Here is a 22925-nt window from a genome sequence, read left to right on the forward strand (position 1 = left end):
TACAATCATACGACCGGTGAGGAGGAAGGGAGTTGGCTCGGGACCGACTGAAGACCGTGCGCAGATCATGATATTCCTCCGGCACTCCTGTCAAATCGCCAGGTTCCTCCTGAGAAGTAGGGACAGAAGAAACGGGAGGGATGGCAGACATTAAACACTTCACATGACAAGAAACGTTCCAGGATAGGATAGAATTACTAGACCAATTAATAGAAGGATTATGACATACTAGCCAGGGATGACCCAAAACAACAGGTGTAAACGGTGAACGAAAAATCAAAAAAGAAATAGTCTCACTGTGGTTACCAGATACTGTGAGGGTTAAAGGTAGTGTCTCAAATCTGATACTGGGAAGATGACTACCATCTAAGGCGAACATGGGCGTAGGCTTCTCTAACTCTCTGAAAGGAATGTCATGTTTCCGAACCCATGCTTCGTCCATGAAACAACCCTCAGCCCCAGAGTCTATCAAGGCACTACATGTAGCACCCGAACCGGTCCAGCGTAGATGGACCGACAAAGTAGTACAGGATTTTGATGGAGAGACTTGAGTAGTTGCGCTCACCTGTAGCCCTCCGCTTACAGATGAGCTCTGGCTTTTACTGGACATGAATTAACAAAATGTCCAGCAACTCCGCAATAGAGGCACAGGCGGTTGGTGATCCTCCGTTCCCTCTCCTTAGTCGAGATGCGAATCCCTCCCAGCTGCATGGGCTCAGACTCTGAGCCAGAGGAGGGAGATGGTTGCGATGCGGAGCAGGGAAACACCGTTGATGTGAGCTCTCTTCCACGAGCCCGGTGACGAAGATCTACCCGTCGTTCTATGCGGATGGCGAGAGCAATCAAAGAGTCCACATCTGAAGGAACCTCCCGGGAGAGAATCTCATCCTTAACCACTGCGTGGAGTCCCTCCAGAAAACGAGCGAGCAGCGCCGGCTCGTTCCACTCACTAGAGGCAGCAAGAGTGCGAAACTCAATAGAATAATCCGTTATGGACCGTTCACCTTGGCATAAGGAAGCCAGGGCCCTAGAAGCCTCCCTACCAAAAACTGAACGGTCAAAAACCCGAATCATCTCCTCTTTAAAGTTCTGGAACTTGTTAGAGCAATCAGCCCTTGCCTCCCAGATAGCTGTGCCCCATTCTCGAGCCCGGCCAGTAAGGAGTGAAATGACGTAAGCAACCCGAGCTCTCTCTCTAGAGTATGTGTTGGGTTGGAGAGAGAACACAATCTCACACTGCGTGAGAAAGGAGCGGCACTCAGTGGGCTGCCCGGAGTAGCAAGGTGGGTTATTAACCCTAGGTTCTGGAGGCTCGGCAGGCCAGGAAGTAACAGGTGGCACGAGACGTAGACTCTGGAACTGTCCAGAGAGGTCGGAAACCTGAGCGGCCAGGTTCTCCACGGCATGGCGAGCAGCAGACAATTCCTGCTCGTGTCTGCCGAGCATGGCTCCTTGGATCTCGACGGCAGTGTAACGAGCGTCTGAAGTCGCTGGGTCCATTCCTTGGTCGGTTCCTTCTGTCATGCAGGTGAAAGAGGACCCAAAAGCGACTTGGCGAAAACAGAGTCTTTAATCCAGTAAAGTAAATACAAACAAAAAACACAACTTTCACTCGAAATGACGAGGACAAACTGGAGACTCGATCTTGAACAGCAGGTGAACAGCAGGTTGCCTCGGGAAGGCACTTGAACCAGACAGACTCAGACACCTGCTCACCACGCAGCATCTGAGGAAAACACGACACGACAGGGCGATACACAAACACAGCACGGTGAATTCTAGACAAGGAACCGACAGGACAGGAACGGAACACAAAGGAAGAAATAGGGACTCTAATCAGGGGAAAGGATCGGGAACAGGTGTGGGAAGACTAAATGATTGATTAGGGGAATAGGAACAGCTGGGAGCAGGAACGGAACGATAGAGAGAAGAGAGAGCGAGAGAGTGAGAGAGGGAGGGGGGAGAGAGAGGGATAGAAAGAGGGAAAGAACCTAATAAGACCAGCAGAGGGAAACGAATAGAATGGGAAGCACAGGGACAAGACAAGATAATAAATGACAAAACATGACAAAGGAAGTCTGGAGCTCTGTCAGAGTGACCATTGGGTTTTTGGTCACCTCCCCTGACTAAGGCCCTTCTCCCCGGATTGCTCAGTTAGGAAGGGCGGCCAGCTCTAAGTAGAGTCTTAGTGGTTCCAAACTTCTTCCGTTTAAGAATGGTGGAGGCCAATGTGTTCTTGCGGATTTTTAATGCTGCAACAAAATGTTGCTACCCTTCCCCAGATTTGTGCCTCGACACAATCCTGTCTCGAAGCTCTACAGACAATTCCTTCAACCTCATTGCTTGATTTTTGCTCTGGCATGCACTGTCAACTGTGGGACTTTAAAAAAAAAGGTGTGTGCCTTTCCAAATCATATCCAATCAGTTGAATTTACCACAGGTGGACTCCAATCCAAGTTGTTGAAGCATCTCAAGAATGATCAAATCAAATGAAATGTATTTATATAGCCCTTCGTACATCAGCTGATATCTCAAAGTGCTGTACAGAAACCCAGCCTAAAACCCCAAACAGCAAGCAATGCAGGTGTAGAAGCACGGTGGCTAGGAAAAACTCCCTAGAAAGGCCAAAACCTAGGATGAAACCTAGAGAGGAACCAAGCTATGTGGGGTGGCCAGTCCTCTTCTGGCTGTGCCGGGTGGAGATTATAACAGAACATGGCCAAGATGTTCAAATGTTCATAAATGACCAGCATGGTCGAATATTAATAAGGCAGAGCAGTTGAAACTGGAGCAGCAGCACGGCCAGGTGGACTGGGGACAGCAAGGAGTCATCATGTCAGGTGGAAACAAGATGCACATGAGCAAAATTTTGAGTCTCATAGCAAAGGGTCTGAATACGTATGTAAATAATGTATTTCTGTTTTTTTATTTTGTAATGCATTTTCAAAAATGTCCTAAAAACTTTTCACTTTGTCATTATATGCTATTGTGTGTAGATTGATGAGGAGAAACATTTATGTAATCCATTTTAGAATAAGGCTGTAACTTAAGAAAATGTGGAAAAAGTCAAGGGGTCTGAATACTTTACGAATGTACTCTACAGTATATGAGACCTCAGGGAACTTTGACAATGACACTCCATATTCAGAAGCTACTGACCGTACACCTCCTTTAGATTATTGTACTTTTTTTGGTCATAATGAGAATATAATAAGTGGTACTCTGAGAGATGCATGAGAGCATTTCTAGTATATAGGTCATTTGAGGACGTGGTAGCCTAATATTTCAATACGGCAAGGGATTGAAGATCTAAGCAGTGCTGACATATCTCATAGTCTCCAAAGTTGAGCTTGGAGACTTGTTCATCCCAATCTAACTTTTCGAACATTAAACCCTGTTTGAACCCTTTCATATGTTTTACAGCTTACAGTAAGTATGATATTAAGTATGAACAAAGGATCAGCCCAAACCATATCATGTTTGCTCTAACACCAGTACCTTAAAACCAGTACCTAACACCAGTATATAACACCAGCGCCTAACACCTTCTTGCCCTATCATCGAGCCTCAGCCTCAACCCTCTCTGTATACAGAGGTATCAACCCCTCCAAACAATCCTACTCATACTACAGGCACAGTGCTGGAAGTCATTCTCTTCACCTTCTTACCTGCTCCACACGTCTGTAATTACTGATGCAGCAGATACAGCAGAGCAGTAGACTGTAGTGTTTGGCATCTCTTTGTCCCTGAGTCATTCCTATATCCTCGCTGGTAAATGTCAGCCAGTATCACAGTAAGGTCTGAGCAGGCCGCTGGCCCGGTGAATGATCTGATAGGTTCCGCTCTATACTCCTAACGACCTCCGCCACACTTTCACCTACCATCTCCATTGTTTCTCTGGTGACCGAGGACACAGCTCTTTAAAAACTCCCTGAGTCACGAACGCCACCCATACAGACGACAAGCTACAAATAGAGAGAAATGAGGGGGAATGGTAATTAGAAAAGACAGGGTTTTGATTGGGACTGAGCTAAAGGAGAAAGGAAGATGAGAGCGAGGAGTGGAGAGTTGTAAAGAGAGAGAGAGAGAAAAACAGACTGTCAGAGAGAGAAAAAGGGGAAAGACAGTGACATGAGGCTTGTTGAAGGTGTCTGTTTGGAAATGTTTGGGTTAGAAGAGTGGTATATAAAGAGGATGAGGAACATGAAAGAAAGAGTGGCTTTCAGACAACAAGAGAGTTTGAGGGATACATTATTTGAAGATTGTTTCAAGATAGCAATCTCAAAGAGAAGCAGGTGCGATAGAAAAAGAGGGAAAGGTGTAAAGAGAAAAATAGTTTTCAAGTAAAGAACCGATAGAGATTCCTGTAGTGGTTGGTGGATTTATAGATTTGCGTGTGTGGGTGTGTGCATGCCTTCGTGAGTGTGTGTGTGTGTGTGTAATTATTTTGCAGAGCAGGCATTTGCTGATGAGGTAGGCTGGGTTGATGACTCTCCGACAGATGTGTGCATGTAATGCATCGGTTTTCTCCTGCTTTTCCGCTGTTATTTCCACTCCTATTACTTTTGGACATGTGGAATTAAATGGCGGGAGTAATTGGTGTGTCAGTGTCTCAGCTGCTGTTCCTTGCAGTGACTATGCATTACTGTGGCCATTCATATTAGTGTGTGTGTGTGTGTGTGTGTGTGTGTGTGTGTGTGTGTGTGTGTGTGTGTGTGTGTGTGTGTGTGTGTGTGTGTGTGTGTGTGTGTGTGTGTGTGTGTGTGTGTGTGTTGGCTACCGTATATGGAAAACAGAAAGGAAAATGCTGCCCACTGCTGCTCATGCTCCCAATGGATGCCTGATGCCACAGGAAACCATTGGGTGCCACAGGGTTCAATTCTCGGGCAGACTCTTTTCTCTGTATATATCAATTATGTTGCTCTTGCTGCGGGCGATTCCCTGATCCACCTCTACGCAGACGACACCATTCTGTATACTTCCGGCCCTTCCTTGGACACTGTGCTATCTAACCTCCAAAAGAGCCTCAATGCCATACAACACTCCTTCCGTGACAAATGCATGCTTTTCAACCGTTCGCTACCTGCACCCGCACGCCCGACTAGCATCACCACCCTGGATGGTTCAGACCTAGAATATGTGGACATCTTTAAGTACCTAGCTGTCTGGCTAGACTGTAAACTCTCCTTCCAGACTCATATCAAACCATCTCCAATCTAAAATCAAATCTAGAGTCAGCTTTCTATTCCGCAACAAAGCCTCCTTCATTCACGCCGCCAAACTCACCCTAGTAAAACTGACCATCATACCGATCCTCGACTTCGGCGATGTCATCTACAAAATAGCTTCCAATACTCTACTCAGCAAACTGAATGCAGTTTATCACAGTGCCATCCGTTTTGTTACTAAAGCACCTTATACCACCCACCACTGCGACCTGTACACTCTAGTCGGCTGGCCCTCGCTACATATTCGTCGCCAGACCCACTGGCTCCAGGTCATCTACAAGTCCATGCTAGGTAAGGCTCTGCCTTATCTCAGTTCACTGGTCACGATGGCAACACCCACCCGTAGCACGCGCTCCAGCAGGTGTATCTCACTGATCATCCCTAAAGCCAACACCTCATTTGGCCGCCTTTCGTCCCAGTTCTCTGCTGCCTGTGACTGGAACGAATTGCAAAAATTGCTGAAGTTGGAGACTTTTATCTCCCTCACCAACTTCAAACATCTGCTATCTGAGCAGCTAACCGATCGCTGCAGCAGTACATAGTCTATCAGTAAATAGCCCACCCATTTTTACCTACCTCATCCCCATACTGTTTATATTTATTTACTTTTCTGCTCTTTTGCACACCAGTATCTCTACCTGTACATAACCATCTGATCATTTATTACTCCGGTGTTAATCTGCAAAATTGTAATTATTCGCCTACCTCCTCATGCCTTTTGCACACAATGTATATAGACTCTCTTTTTTTCTTTATTTTTTTATCTACTGTGTTATTGACTTGTTAATTGTTTACTCCGTGTGTAACTCTGTGTTGTCTGTTCACACTGCTATGCTTTATCTTGGCCAGGTCGCAGTTGTAAATGAGAACTTGTTCTCAACTAGCCTACCTGGTTAAATAAAGGTGAAATAAAAAATAAAATAAAAATGAAGACCTAAGGGTCAAAACATTGTTATAAATAAAATCCCCTGGGAGCATGAGCAGCAGTGTGCAGCGTTTTCCTTTCTATTCTCCATGAGTTTGCCTACAACTCCAGCACCTGCGGAAATTACCTGGATGTGTATATGTTCTTCAGCTTTTGGCTATTTGCATATAGGCCTACTGCAACTCTGAGTACGGACCTGTGTAGAGTGCGGACCTGAGTCGTGCCTTTCAATGCAATAGAATCCTCTCCAATGCGTTCTGCCTACTAGGAATCTCTTGCACAGGTAGTTTTGCATACTAAGTCTTGTATAGTTAGTTTCGTTTTGTTATGTTACATTAACTAGCCTAATATTGCAGTGATTCGAGCACGATTCCCACAATAGAGCAAAACGTTGATAGTCTTATCTGAAGGGGAAAACTAGAAATCTGAGTGAAGTTCAATCTGCATGGGCTGATATTTCTTCTGTGCGGCAGTCCAAGGGGAGATGGGCACCCGCGCATGCGCACAGCTTAGAGGGAACATAGATTCAGAGAGAGCTACAACAAAAACATCAGTTCAGTCGTTAGTAAAGCAGACACATCACAGCAGTCTAGGTTGGGTCTGGACAAGACAAGACTCGATTAGAGAAGGTCATTGCACCTTTAAGGGATGGTCTGTACTTTTGTGTTAACGCTACTCGTTTCCCCCTCAATCTTCCTCCTACTGTGTCTTGTACTATGCATGATTTTAATGGTTTGTGTCCTGTCCTTTCAGAATGCAGAGGCCAGCTTTGACTTCAGCAGCAATGACCCATACCCATATCCCCGCTACACGAATGACTGGTTTAACAGGTAAAGAGTAGCTTGCCAGACCGTATCTCTCCAAGGTCAACTTCCCAAAAGCAGTCATCAGCAGCATTGCATTTCTTGTGCCTGTTTAACAGTGCATGCCTAGCTGTCACCCAGGTTGTGACATTAGACATCTCAGTGTTGCCGCTGCTGAGTTAGTGCAGCACAGGACTAGTTGGCTAATTAGCTTGTTGTTTATAAATAGCAGACTGTCTGTGGCAAAGCATGCTGGGAGTGCAGAGAGGGCTCGCTGCAATTACCCTGTGCGAAGCCCACACAGGAATACTCACACACACATACATACATGTAGACACATTATCAGACAGTTATTGTCATGCAAAATGGTAATTAACCGTTAATTATTAATATAGACATGTTTGGCATCTTCAGGCTTTCACACATACAAGCTGCATACAAGCCACTGACGCACGCCTTTGGAACATCTACAATTAAAAAGTCTAATAAATCAATTTATATACACCATCACAATGAATCCATTGTTTCTTTTAGTCAGGTCTAAAGAAACATTATGATATGAAGAAATTGTATTTCAAAAGGACAGAATATTAGTTGGCTAATCTGTTATCTGGCTATGCTCCATGCCATAGGCTGTAGACTTGTTCATTTAGCTGACAAGATCATTTCTGTGACATTATTTTATATTATATGATTTTATAGTAAGAAGAATATAATTGAACAATGGGTGGTGAAAGACATGGCACATTGACGAGTAACCAATTCCCACTATGTTTTCCAACTTCATCCCCATTCCCCAATCTACCTGTGTGTTTCTGTGTGTAGTCATGGAACTAGGTGTGCTGGTGAGGTGTCTGCAGCAGCCAACAACAACATCTGCGGAGTGGGAGTGGCTTACAACTCTAAGGTGGCAGGTATGTAGACTGCTCTAATACTGTCGTAAATAACAGCCGGCTTTGAAGTAAAAGTAATAGTGATCACAGTAATGTCAGAAAATATATAAAAGTGGCAGTGAGAATAACAGTATTAGTAGTGCTATGGTAGTGATCATAACAATACTAATGGCAGCTATACTCAAATAATAATTACTTCTCTCATTATTACCTACAATTGTGAAATGCATCTCATATTTATTAAGTATGCCGCACAGTATAATAATGGACACAGAAATGTTCCGGGTAGCCTCAGAGAATAACATTGATCTACACGCTGACTCGGTGAGTGAGTTTATAAGGAAGTGCATTGAAAATGTTGTACACACTGTGAATATTAAAACCTACCCTAACCAAAAATTATGGATGGATTGCAGCCTTCGCACAAAAGTAAAAGCGCGAACCACCGCATTTAACCATGGAAAGAGGACTGGGAATATTGCCGAATATAAACAGTATAGTTATTCCCTCCGCAAGGCAATCAAACAAGCAAAATGTTGGTATAGGGACAAAGTGGAGTCGCAATTCAACGGCTCAGTCACAAGATGTATGTGGCAGGGTTTACAGGCAATTACGGACCACCAAAATAAAGAAAACCAGCCACTTCACGGACACCGATGTATTGCTTCCAGACAAGCTAAACACTTTCTTTGCCCACTTTCAGGACAATACAGTGCCACCGACATGGACCGCTAACAAGGCCACCCCTCTCCTTCTCCGTGGCTGACATGAGTAAGACATTTAAAAGTGTTAACCCTCGCAAGGCTGCTGGCCGAGACGGCACCCCTACCCGCGTCCTCAGAGCATGCGCAGGCAAGCTGGCTGGTGTGTTTACGGACATATTCAATCACTCCGAATCTCAGTTTGCTGTCCCTGCTTCAGGATGGCCACCATTGTTCCTCTACCCAAGAAGACAAGGATAACTGAACTTAATGACTGTCTCCCCATAGCACTCACTTCCGTCATCATGAAGTGCTTTGAGAGACTAGTCAAGGATCATATCACCTCCAACTTACCTGCCACCCTAGACCCACTTCAGTTTGCATACCGACTCGACAGGTCCACAGACAATGCCATCTCCATCACACTGCACACTGCCCTATCCCATCTGGACAAGAGGAATACCTACGTAAGAATGCTGTTCATTGACACCAAGTTCCATCCAAGGTCATCATTGAGCTGGAGGTCCTAGGTATCAACCACGCCCTGTTAAATTGGGTCCTGGACCCCCTCCCCCCCACCTCTCACTCAACAAAACAAAGGAGATAATCGTGGACTTCAGGAAACAGCAGTGTAGTGGAGAAGGTGGAAAGTTTTAAGTTCCTCAGCGTACACTTCACAGACAAACTGAAATGGTCCACCCACACAGACAGTGTGGTGAAGCAGGCACAACAGATGGTGAGATCCGTACAGATGCATCAAAGCTGGAACCGAGAGACTGAATAACAGCTTCTATCTCAAGGCCATCAGACTGCTAAACAGCAATATTTTTATTTTTTTATTTTTTTATTTCACCTTTATTTAACCAGGTAGGCTAGTTGAGAACAAGTTCTCATTTGCAACTGCGACCTGGCCAAGATAAAGCATGGCAGTGTGAACAGACAACACATTTGCATTGTCACCTAAAACCCTGACAAACTCTTACAGGTGCACAATTGAGAGCATTCTGTCAGGCTGTATCACCGCCTGGTACGTCAACGGCACCGCCCTCAACCGCAAAGCATTATATCGTGAATTGTTGAAAGTCACAGGGCTACGGTAAAGCTCATATTATTAAAGATGAAGTTTATGTATAACTATGATATTTGGTAATTGCCACGACATGTCACACTTTGTTTTGGGTGGAATTCAAATTTCCAATTGAGAGACTTCTTCATCAGTATGTTGTTAATAACCTCGAACTCATCAATTTCCATACAGGTTGAAAGGAGTTATGGAAGCACCATAATGAAGGCTTTGATGTTGAGATTTGATTATGTTTACATAACTTTTTCTCCAAATAGGTGCATCAACGGTGGCTGAATATGTTTCATATATACAGTTTGTATAAAGACTGGCCTAACATAAAGAGATGTAGGTTAAACTGTAGTACCAACACAAATGACCTAATTGCTAACTGGTATATTTTGTTATAAAGTACTTTCTCCAGTTTTTAAAGCAATAGTCAAGCCATACAAAATATATTTGGTCAACAGTGACTTAGCATTTGAATAATGTGTAACCAATGGCTTGACTGATTCATATGATAGACAATGTGTATCTTACACTACATGTCTCTCCCCACCCATCCTCTCCTCCTCCCCCAGGTATCCGTATGCTGGACCAACCCTTCATGACAGACATCATCGAGGCTTCATCCATCAGCCATATGCCCCAGGTCATTGACATCTACAGTGCTAGTTGGGGTCCCACCGATGACGGCAAGACAGTAGACGGACCCAGAGAGCTCACTTTGCAAGCCATGGCTGATGGAGTCAACAAGGTGCGCACACACACACACACACACACACACACACACACACACACACACACACACACACACACACACACACTGGGCTAACTGGAAATAGCAGGCTTATAGAGTACCTGTACTTGTCTTACTAGGGTAACGGTGTTCTTTGAAGAGGCATACGTTATATTAGACTCAAGACACAGAATAGGAAAAAGAACAGCCTTGCAGTTACACACTTTCACAGACACCCCTAGACACACACAGTTAGTTAGCATACTGCCAGTGGCAATTAACTACTTGATGATTCACAATACCATGCAGGGGGGGGGTGGTCTGATCTGCTCTGACCCTATCTCATCCAGTGTTGTTGAGGAGGTACTAATTGTGCTCTAAGCATGGCTAAGATAAACACAACTAATCAAGCAGTATTCCACTCAGCCTCTCTCATGCTAATGATCACGTATGTAAACCATTATGTAGGCTAGGCACAATGCACGTTGTACAACCACAAAAATAGTACTTTCTTTTCCACCGACCTAAAATGAGAATAATTCAATTAGATTTTTTTCCATTAAACAGCCATTCATGTTTATTGTTATTCTCTTCAACAGCTGGGGAACACTTGTCACCCCCGCCCCGGTACAATCACTTCACTCTAAACAAGACACTTACTTTGCATCTTGAGCGAGGTGGCTTCGTTTTGCATATTGACATGGATAATGGAAATAAATCATATGGATGGAATATTCTGGAAGCGGTACTAGATACATAAGAGTGCTTCATTTGGGGAGCGCTGGAGACAATAGCCGTGCACATATGTAATCTCACTGTATTTCAAACTTTGCAATTCGTAACATTTGATACATACAGTTGAAGTTGGAAGATTACATACACCTTAGCCAAATACATTTAAACTGAGTTTTTTTTATACAATTCCTGACATTTAATCCCAGTAAAAATGCCCTGTTTTAGGTCAGTTAGGATCAGCACTTTATTTTAAGAATGTGAAGTATCAGAATAATAGTAAAGAGAATGATAGTGTATGTAAACTTCTGATAAACTTCTGACCCACTGGGAATGTGATGAATGAAATAAAAGTTGAATGGGTCAAACGTTTCCGGTGACCTTCCACAAGCTTCCCACAATAAATTGGGTGAATTTTGGCCCATTCCTCCTGACAGAGCTGGTGTAACTGAGTCAGGTTTGTAGACAGAGTTTGCTCGCACAAGTTTTTTCAGTTCTGTCCACAAATGTTCTATAGGATTGAAGTCAGGGCTTTGTGATGGCCACTACAAAACCAATACCTTGACTTTGTTGTCTTTAAGCCATTTTGCCACAACTTTGGAAGTATGCTTGGGGTCATTGTCCATTTGGAAGACCCATTTACGACCAAGCTTTAACTTCCTCTATTGAGATGTTGCTTCAATATATCCACATTATTTTCAACCCGCATGATGCCATCTATTTTGTGAAGTGCACCAGTCCCTAATGCAGCAAAGCTTCCCCACAACATGATGCTGCCACCCCCGTGCTTCACGGTTGGGATGGTCTTCTTCGGTTTGCAAGCTCCCCGTTTTTATTCCAAACATAACGATGGTCATTGTGGCCAAACTGTTCTTTTTTTGTTTCATGAGACCAGAGGACATTTCTCTAAAACGTATGATCTTTGTCACCACCGTAGTCTGGCTTTTTTATGGCGGTTTTGGAGCAGAGGCTTCTTCCTTGCTGACCGGCCTTTCAGGTTATGTCAATATAGGACTCCATTTTACTCTGGATATAGATACCTTTGTACCTGTTTCCTCCAGCATCTTCACGGTTCTTTGCTATTGTTCTGGGAGACAAAACGCGTCTCCTTCCTGATCGGTTTGACAGCTGCGTGGTCCCATGGTGTTTATACTTTCATACTATTGTTTGTACAGATGAACGTGGTACCTTCAGGCATTTTGAAATTGCTCGCAATTATGAAGCAGGCTTGTGGAGGTCTACAATTTGTTTTCTGAGGTCTTGGTTGATTTATTTTGATTTTCCCAGGATTTCAAGCAAAGAGTCACTGAGTTTGAAGGTAGGCCTTGAAATAGTTTTATTAATCTGTATTTTACCTTGTAACTGATTGCGTATAGAAAGAGAGAAGTAATAACACATGTTAAGAACACATTTTTTTTTACAATGACTGTCTACTGGGGAACAGTGGGTTAACTGCCTTGTTCATGGGCAGAACAACATATTTTTACCTTGTCAGCTCAGTGATTTGAGTTAGTGGCCCAACGCTCTAACCACTAGTCTACCTACCGCCCCAGCACTACTACCAATGTACTGCTATCACTACAGATGTTGGATCTTAATTTGAGCCAGTTTGCTACATTAGGAAAATAAACCAGCAGCAACTGGAAATGTGAATTGTTATCTGGATTATAATTAATTATTTTTTTGTAGGTGTTGATACATTTTTCATAAATAAAAATCAAGTCTGAAATGTATAAGTGGACATTACAAACTTCAGAAGACTTTTTAAACCTCATATACACTATACGTTTTATATTTCCTGCATTGCAGGAAAGTTCTCCTACAACAGGGTGATAAAATGAAGATCTACATCTGTACCACTTCCACTGCTTCTACCCCTATAACACATCCTGAAGCCAGTTGATGTGTTGTCTTGTAGGGCCGAGGAGGGAAAGGCAGTATCTACGTATGGGCCTCTGGAGACGGTGGTAGCTATGATGACTGTAACTGCGATGGTTACGCCTCCAGCATGTGGACCATCTCCATCAACTCAGCCATCAACGACGGCCGCACGGCCTTGTATGACGAGAGTTGCTCCTCCACCCTCGCATCCACCTTCAGCAACGGACGCAAGAGGAACCCTGAGGCTGGCGTGGTGAGTGTGTGAGAAGGGGTGTGAAAGAAAGAGAGAGAGGGGGTGGTTGACCAAGTTCATCTCATTGTTATCCTCAGGCTGAGTACTTTGAGTACACTGAGTGCATATATCTGCCATCAGAGTAGAGGACTGGGACAATGACATAGCAGAGAGAGATGGACTATAACTTTCTGCTTGGTTGTTATATCTGCATTTATCTGGGGAATTATCTCAACGTGCAGAGTTATCACAAGACAATGTATGAATCCTCTGTGCCATAGGGGGCGGAAGGGAGGGAGAGAGGGATGAGATAGGCCCTAAATTGACACATCACTATGGCAATCTATTTGACATTGGTTACTGATCAAAACCTTGACAAAGTACAAGCTCTGTCTCCCTGTTGAGGAAAGGCTGTGCAACCACAGCAACACAGCAGAACCCAAGACAGAGCTGCATTACCTGACACAATGTAAAAAATATAAAGAGAATGCAATTTCCACAAATTTGAAAGACTTACTAAAGGATTCAAAGACCTCTCTGATGAGAATAGTTTACGCGTCCTGTTGAGGGAGGACGCAGAGAGCTGTTGGTTGGCAAAGCACCACATTGCTACCTGCCATAAAATGAGGGACAGTGTCTGACAGACCAACCAACCTGCACATGTCCTCTATGTTATTGTTACTGCTCAATGTATGGTTATTTTGACCCTTGATTATTGTTGTTACTGATTGTCAATGGGACAATCTTGATTATTACGATTTTAATTATGTTAATATTATAAGTGTTTCACTTAATCTCCAAAGTACGCTTTGGCAATACAGTGGCTTGAGAAAGTATTCACCCCCCCTGAAATTTTTCCTATTTTGTTGCCTTACAAACGGCAATTAAAATGTTTTTGGGGGTATTTGTATCATTTGATTTACACAACAACTTTGAAGATGCAAAATATTATTTATTGTGAAACAAACAAGAAATAAGACAACAAAATAGAAAACCTGAGCGTGCATAACTATTCACTCCCCCCCAAGGTCAACACTTTGTAGAGCTACCTTTTGCAGCAATTTCAGCTGCAAGTCTCTTGGGGTGTCTCTATAAGCTTGTCAAATCTCGCCACTGGGATATTTGCCCATTCTTCAAGGCAAAACTGCTCCAGTTCCTTCAACTTAGATGGGTTCCGCTGGTGTACAGCAATCTTTCAGTCATACCACAGATTCTCAATTGGATTGAGGTCTGGTCTTTGGCTAGGCCATTCCAAGACATTTAAATGTTTCCCCTTAAATCACTTGTGTTGCTTTAGCATTATGCTTAGGGTCATTGTCCTGCTGGAAGGTGAACCTCCATCCCAGTCTCAAATCTCTGGAAGACTGAAACAGGTTTCCCTCAGGAGGCTTCCTGTATTTAGCGTCATCCATCATTCCTTCAAATCTGACCAGTTTCCCAGTCCCTGCCAATGAAAAACATCCCCACAGCATGATGCTGCCACCACCCTGATGATGTTCTCTTATTTCCGACATAGTGTGTTCCTTGATGGCCAAAAAGCTCAATATTTGTATCATCTGACCAGAGTAGCTTCTTGTTTTGGGAGTCTTCCATATGCCTTTTGGTGAACACCAAACGTGTTTGCTATTTTTTGTCTTTAAGCAATGGCTTTTTTCTGGCCACTCTTCCGTAAATCCCAGCTCTGTGGCGTGGAAGGCTTAAAGTGGTCCTATGGAGCTTTGCAGCTCCTTCAGGTTTATCTTTGGTCTCTTTGTTGCCTCTCTGATTAATTCCCTCCTTGCCTGGTCCGTGAGTTTTGGTGGCCGGCCCTCTCATGTGTGGTGCAATATTCTTAAAAAAATGTAATAATGGATTTAATGGTGCTCAGTGGGATTTTCAAAGTTTCAGATATTTTTTTATAACCCAATCCTGATCTGTAATTCTCCACAACTTTGTCCCTGACCTGTTTGGAGAGCACCTTGGTCTTCATGGTGCCACTTGCTTGGTGTTTATACACCAGTCATCAATGGGTGTGGCTGAAATCGTTGAATCCACTAATTTGAAGGAGTGTCCACATGCTTTTGTATATATAGTGTATATGATAACCATATTTGACAGCACTGTTTGTGTTTTGACTTGCACCAGAAAGCCATGATGGTTGAGAGAGCCAAGGATTCCCTCATGGGCTTCTTCCTCTCTTACTAATTGGATAAGATCTCTGATTATCTGGAATTAAACTACACATCTGAATCAAATGTTTACAATGTTGCATTCTTGAAGTATATTCCTCTCCTCTCCTCTCCTCTCCTCTCCTCTCCTCTCCTCTCCTCTCCTCTCCTCTCCTCTCCTCTCCTCTCCTCTCCTCTCCTCTCCTCTCCTCTCCTCTCCTCTCCTCTCCTCTCCTCTCCTCTCCTCTCCTCTCCTCTCCTCTCCTCTCCTCTCCTCTTGTTGAATGTTGTTAGCTCACTGATATGACTACAGTGTTTGTCTTCCATCGTTGTGTTATGGTAGGCCACCACGGACCTGTATGGAAACTGCACCCTGCGCCACTCTGGAACATCAGCAGCAGCTCCTGAAGCAGCCGGGGTGTTTGCCTTGGCGTTAGAGGCCAAGTATGCACGCGCACGCACGCACACACACACACACACACACACACACACACACACACACACACACACACACACACACACACACACACACACACACACACACACACACACACACACACACACACACACACACACACACACACACACACACACACACACACACACACACACACACACACACACCTCATCTGCCCTCCTCATCATTTGCCCCCCACGCCCATGGACTAATGCTGCCGCTTAAATATTTATACAGTCATTACCGGTCAGTGTCTGAAAAACTTACACAGAATATGGCTTTTGCTGTTCTCACTATATTAACATGGATGAGATGTTTTGAATAAATGCAGCTCCACAGTGACTGATACCATGAATGTCTCATTACAAACTACCTATTCCTTTCTCTGTCTTTCTCTCCCAGAGTTAAATTCAAGTTCAAATTTCTCTCTCTCTCGCTTTCTCTCTCTCTCCTCATCAGGGCCTTTCTTCTTCTTATCTCCCACAATTGCTCTCCTCTTCAGACCACTTCATATCTTCTCTCTTCATTGAATCACTTATTTACCAAACCTGCCATTTGGCCCACAGACTTACGCCATGAAAAAAAGTGTTGTCTCACCCAGTTTTTACTCTGTGTTCGTGCCAGGGATACAAATAATGTTTGGCCTGCCTGGTGTTCTTTATACCTCATTACATGGCAGAAAAATAAAACATTTTATATTGAAGACTGCGCTCAAAGCGCACATTCATATTTTATTAATTACCGAAAGGCACATATACATGAAACAGAGCGACTCAGCACTAGCTGGTGATGTAAGATGCTGGAGTGTTCTCCCAGCAATTCCATCCGGGGCGCGTAAGTCACGTTGTTGACAAGTAAACCAGAGGAATACCTCAGCCCAGTTCTACGATGATAAAATCCAGAATGGTAATGCATAGTTTTGTTTTGGGGTTCTATTATGTTCAACAAAGATTAGCATTATGTCAATAGCAATAATTAGAAATTTCAAACATCATGAATTCATAGCCGATGTGAAAACTTTTAATTTCGTCCTTATGGTCGCAAAAATGTAAAACTTATACTAGGGAAGGCAATTGGCACATTTAATCTGAACAATATAATACAATATATTTGACTTGATAGTTACTGTAGACACTGTGGGAGCATGTAGCGTGGAGTCCTGCCACTGACCATAGCTAGGCCAGGCTCCAGGGTACGGTGTCTCCAGGATACAGGGATAAGTTCCTAAAACAATAGAAAGGTTTCACCTACTCTCCCAATAATTTTTGATCCTTTTAATTCTGTCTTTTTTTACATACACTCTTAAAAATAAATGTTTTAAGTTAGAACCATATGAGTTTTCTGGCTCCACAAAGAACCTTATGTGGGCCAATTCTTCCAAGAACATTTCTTTTTAATAAAGCAAACCTTAATAAAGCAAATCGGAGGAAAACGCTACCGAAGTTTTATCAACATATCGTCTGCGCTATACTCACTCATCATGAATTCTTGACCTTTGCTACTTTCCCTTCTGGGAAGGCTACAAGGCCCTTCCCCACCCTCCCTTCGGCAAATAAGATCAAGCCTCCATTCTGCTCCTCCCTTCCAATAGGCAGGAACTTAAAACAGGTAGCACCCGTGGTAAGGCCTTTTCATCTGAATCTACGCTTCAAGATCGTATTGGTCATGCGTACTGGGATATGTGTTACATCTGAGAATAACATTGACGTCGTATACACTGACTCTGTGATTGAGTTCATCAGGAAATGTATAGACAATGGTGTTCTCACTGTGACAATTAGAACTCACCCAAACCAGAAAATGTGGCTAGATAGCAGCATTCGTGCAAACCCCTGAACTTAACCATGGCAAGGTGACTGGGAACATGGACAAGCACAAACAATCCAGCTATGCCCTTCATAAGGCAATCAAACAGGCTAAACATCAAAGTAGAGCTGCAATCCAGAGGTTCAGACATGAGACATATGTGGCAGAGAATCCAGACAATCATGGATTATAAAGGGAAAACAAGCTGAATAGCGGACACCAATGCCTTGCTCCCGGACAAGCTAAACACCTTCTTCACCCGCTTCAACACAGTGCTGCCTAGGCGGGCAAACAGCGTTCACAAGGACTGTGAGCTCTCGTTCTCCATGGTCGAAGTGAGTAAGAAATTTAAGCGTGTTAACCCTCACAAAGCTGTCGGCCCAGACGGAATCCCAAAAAAGTATTTTTTTAATTACATTTTTTATTTCACCTTTATTTAACCAGGTAGGCTAGTTGAGAACAAGTTCTCATTTACAACTGCGACCTGGCCAAGATAAAGCATAGCAGTGTGAACAGACAACACAGAGTTACACATGGAGTAAACAATTAACAAGTCAATAACACAGTAGAAAAAAAGGGGAGTCTATATACATTGTGTGCAAAAGGCATGAGGAGGTAGGCGAATAATGACAATTTTGCAGATTAACACTGGAGTGATAAATGATCAGATGGTCATGTACAGGTAGAGATATTGGTGTGCAAAAGAGCAGAAAAGTAAATAAATAAAAACAGTATGGGGATGAGGTAGGTAAAAATGGGTGGGCTATTTACCGATAGACTATGTACAGCTGCAGCGATCGGTTAGCTGCTCAGATAGCAGATGTTTGAAGTTGGTGAGGGAGATAAAAGTCTCCAACTTCAGCAATTTTTGCAATTCGTTCCAGTCACAGGCAGCAGAGAACTGGAACGAAAGGCGGCCAATTGAGGTGTTGCTGGAGCGCGTGCTACGGATGGGTGTTGCCATCGTGACGAGTGAACTGAGATAAGGCGGAGCTTTACCTAGCATGGACTTGTGGATGACCTGGAGCCAGTGGGTCTGGCGACGAATATGTAGCGAGGGCCAGCCGACTAGAGCATACAGGTCGCAGTGGTGGGTGGTATAAGGTGCTTTAGTGACAAAACGGATGGCACTGTGATAAACTGCATCCAGTGTGCTGAGTAGAGTGTTGGAAGCAATTTTGTAGATGACATCGCCAAAGTTGAGGATCGGTAGGATAGTCAGTTTTACTAGGGTAAGTTTGGCGGCGTGAGTGAAGGAGGTTTTGTTGCGGAATAGAAAGCTGACTCTAGATTTGATTTTCGATTGGAGATGTTTGATATGAGTCTGGAAGGAGAGTTTACAGTCTAGCCAGACACCTAGGTACTTATAGATGTCCACATAGTCAAGGTCGGAACCATCCAGGGTGGTGATGCTGGTCAGGCGTGCGGGTGCAGGCAGCGAACGGTTGAAAAGCATGCATTTGGTTTTACTAGCGTTTAAGAGCAGTTGGAGGCCACGGAAGGAGTGTTGTATGGCATTGAAGCTCGTTTGGAGGTTAGATAGCACAGTGTCCAAGGATGGGCCGGAAGTATATAGAATGGTGTCGTCTGCGTGGATCAGAATGGTGTCGACTGCAAACCCTTTCATTAAATAAGACGCCCTGTCTAATTTCTGTTTTGTTTGTACAGATTGCTAGGCCCATAGTGTCAAGTCACTCTGGTTCACACTGACCGTGTGCAATGCTGTAAGACTGATCACATTTTTCATTCCTCTCTGTCACAAATGCCATGGTTGCAAATGACGAAGATGTAATCCAGATACAAGTGTTTTATACAACTGCCTTCTGTGTTCCCTTTTTGACTCCCTACGCATTTGCAATCAAATGCCAGAATTGTATTAATCACCTTAACTATGAACAGAAGATATTACATGGCAGAACAATCTAAACTCATCTCTCGGCATGGCCAGCCCATTCATTATCTCATCTAATCATAGCTTGCGGGAAGGTCCCTGTCTTTATCCATGGCTGCAATAACTAGGCTCGTAATTTAACAATTTTATTTGTACTTACATATGGCATACAAGTTTGTTATTTAGGCACATTAACGTTCAAATGCCTCTCCTGTGAAGTAGTGACATATGTGTAACGGCCGTTAAAAGAACTGGACCAAGGTGCAGCAAGGTGAGCGTACATACTTTTAATAGTAGATGTCTCCAACAAAACGTGACGCTTAAGGCTATGTGCCATCGAACAAAGTCAACTTTCCACAAACACAGGTGGGAAAAAGGGTACCAAAGTATGGTTCCCAAGCAGAGACAATGATAGACAGCTGTCCCTGATTGAGAACCATACCTGTCCAAAACATAGAAATAGAAAATCATAGAAACACAAAACGTAGAATGCCCAACCCAACTCACGCCCTGACCAAACCAAAATAGAGACATAAAAATGCTCTCTAAGGTTAGGGAGTGACAATATGCCTAGTTTCCTGAAACAAGTCACATTTTTGTGCAGTGTATATGCTGTATTCTAAATCCATGTGTATGTATAGTGAGTATGTTATCGCGTGTGTGTCTGTGCGTGTGTGTGTGTGTGTGCGTGTCTGTGCCAATGTTTGTGTTGCTTCACAGTCCCTGCTGTTCCATAAGGTGTTTTTAATCTGTTTTTTAAATCTAATTTTACTGCTTGCGTCAGTTACTTGATGTGGAATAGAGTTCCATGTAGTCTTGGCTCTATGTAGTACTGTTTGCCTCCCATAGTCTGTTCTGGACTTTGAAGAGACCTCTTGTGGCATGTCTTGTGGGGTATGTATGGGTGTCCGAGCTGTGTGCCAGTAGTTTAGACAGACAGCTTGGTGCATTCAACATGTCAATACCTCTCATAAATAAAAGTAGTGATGAAGTCAATCTCTCCTCCACTTTCAGCCAGGAGAGATTGACATGCATACTATTAATATTAGCTTATGTGTACATCCAAAGCCCAGCTGTGCTACCCTGTTCTGAGCCAATCGCAATTTTCCAAAGTCATTTTTTGCGGCACCTGACCACAGGACTGAACAGTAGTCAAGGTGCGACAAAACTAAGGCCTGTAGAACCTGCCTTGTTGATAGTGTTGTTAATAAGAAGGCAGAGTATCGCTTTATTATAGACAGACTTCTCCCCATCTTAGCTACTACTGTATCAATAAGGTTGACCATGAGGGTTTACAATCTAGGGTTACTCCAAGCAGGTTATCATCTCAACTTGCTCAATTTCCACATTATGTATTACAAGTTTTAGTTGAGGCTCAGGGTTTAGTGAGTGTTTTTTTCCAAATACAATGCTTTTACTTTTAGAAATATTTAGGGCTAACTTATTCCTTGCCACCCACTCTGAAACTAACTGCAGCTCTTTGTTGAGTGTTGCAGTCATTTCAGTTGCTGTAGTCGCTGACGTGTATAGTGTTGAGTCATCCGCATCCATAGACACTCTGGTTTTAATCAAAGTCAGTGGCATGTCATTAGGAAAATTGAAAAAAGCAAGGGGGCCTAAACAGCTACTCTGGGGAATTCCTGATTCTAACTGGATTATATTTGAGAGGCTTCCATTAGAGAAAACCCTCTGTGTTCTGTTAGACAAGTAACTCTTTATCCACATTATAGCAGGGGGTTTAAAGCCAAAACACATGTTTTTCCAGCACCAGACTATGATCGATAATGTCAAAAGCTGCACTGAAGTCTAACAAGACAGCCCACACTATCATTTTATCATCAGTTTCTCTCAGCCAATCATCAGTCATTTGTGTAAGTGCTGTGTTTGTTGAGTGTCCTTCCCTATAAGATGCAGAAATGTTGTTGTCAATTTGTTTACTGTGAAATAGCATTGTATCTGGTCAAACACTATTTTTTCCAGAAGTGAACTAAAGGTTGGTAACAGGCTGATTGGTCAGCTATTTGAGCCAGTAAAAAAGGGGGCTTAACTATTCCTGGGTAGAGGAATAACTTTAGCTTCCCTCAAGGCCTGAGGGCAATCATTTAATCCTAGTAAAAATTCCCTCTCAAAAACCATCCAGCGCTGTGTTGAAACCGGCTCTCATGAGGACCGCCACAGGAAAGGAAGACCCAGAGTTACTTCTGGTGCGGAGGATAAGTTCATTAGAGTTAACTGCACTGCAGATTGCAGCCCAAATAAATGCTTCGCAGAGTTCAAGTAACAGACACATCTCAACATCAACTGTTCAGAATGGACTGTGTGAATCAGGCCTTCATGGTTGATTTGCTGTGAAGAAACACCAATAATAAAAGAGACTTGCTTGGGCCACGAAACACAATTAATAGACATTAGCCTGGGGAAATGTGTCCTTTGGTCTGTCGAGTCCAAATTTGAGATTTTTGGTTTTTGGTTCCAACCACTGTGTCTACATGGTAGGTGAACATATGATCTCTGCATGTGTCGTTCCCACCGTGAAGCATAGAGGAGGAGGTGTGAGGTTTGTCGGGGTGCTTTGCTGGTGACACTGTCTGTGTTTTATTTAGAATTCATGGCACACTTAACCAGCATGGCTTCCACAGCATTCTGCAGTGATACGCCATCCCATCTGGTTTTCACTTAGTGGGACTATCATTTGTTTTTTCAAAAAGACAATGACTCAAAACACACCTCCAGGCTGTGTAATTTGACCAAGAAGTAGAGTGATGGAGTGCTGCATCAGATGACATGGCCTCCACAATCCCACGACCTCAACCCAATTGAGATAGTTTGGAATGAGTTGTACCACAGAGTAAAGGAAAAGCAGCCAGCAGTGCTCAGACTATGTGGGAACTCCTTCAAGACCGTTGGAAATGTATTCCAGGTGAAGCTGGTTGAAAGAATTCCAAGAGTGTGCAAAGCTGTCATCAAGGAAAAGAGTGGCTACTTTGAAGAATCTATAATCAAACATTTTATTTTGATTTGTTTAACATTTATTTTGGTTACTACATGATTCCATATGCGTTATTTCATAGTTTTGATGTTTTCACAACTTCTACAATATAGAAAATAGTACAAATAAAGAAAAAACCCTGATGTGTCCCTGAACAAAGCGGAGGTCAAAATCAAAAGTAACAGTCAATATCTGGTGTCTAGTATGGCTGGTGGCATTGTCATGCTGGAGGGTCATGTAAGGATGAGCCTGCAGGAAGGGTATCACATGAGGGAGGAGGATGTTGAGATTGCCTGCAATGACAACAAGCTCAGTCCGATGATGCTGTGACACACCGCCCCAGATCACGTTGGACCCTCCACCTCCAAATCGATCCCGCTCCATACAGGCCTCTGTGTAAGACTCATTCCTTCTACGATAAACGCAAATCCGACCATC

At 43.4% G+C, this 22925-nt stretch overlaps 1 protein-coding gene across 1 annotated transcript in view; it reads left to right on the forward strand.

The window, feature by feature from the left end:
* The window catches only part of LOC124038252 (neuroendocrine convertase 2-like), a 78273-nt gene that overhangs the window by 41070 nt on the left and 14278 nt on the right, over positions 1-22925 (forward strand). The window contains exons 6-10 of the mRNA XM_046353878.1: positions 6907-6983; positions 7782-7870; positions 10195-10370; positions 13003-13218; positions 15688-15788. Coding sequence (XP_046209834.1) covers positions 6907-6983; positions 7782-7870; positions 10195-10370; positions 13003-13218; positions 15688-15788 — 659 coding nt within the window. The remainder of the gene's footprint in view (positions 1-6906; positions 6984-7781; positions 7871-10194; positions 10371-13002; positions 13219-15687; positions 15789-22925) is intronic.

The sequence above is a fragment of the Oncorhynchus gorbuscha genome, linkage group LG06 (genome assembly GCF_021184085.1).
Source record: "Oncorhynchus gorbuscha isolate QuinsamMale2020 ecotype Even-year linkage group LG06, OgorEven_v1.0, whole genome shotgun sequence".
Lineage (NCBI taxonomy): Eukaryota > Metazoa > Chordata > Actinopteri > Salmoniformes > Salmonidae > Oncorhynchus > Oncorhynchus gorbuscha.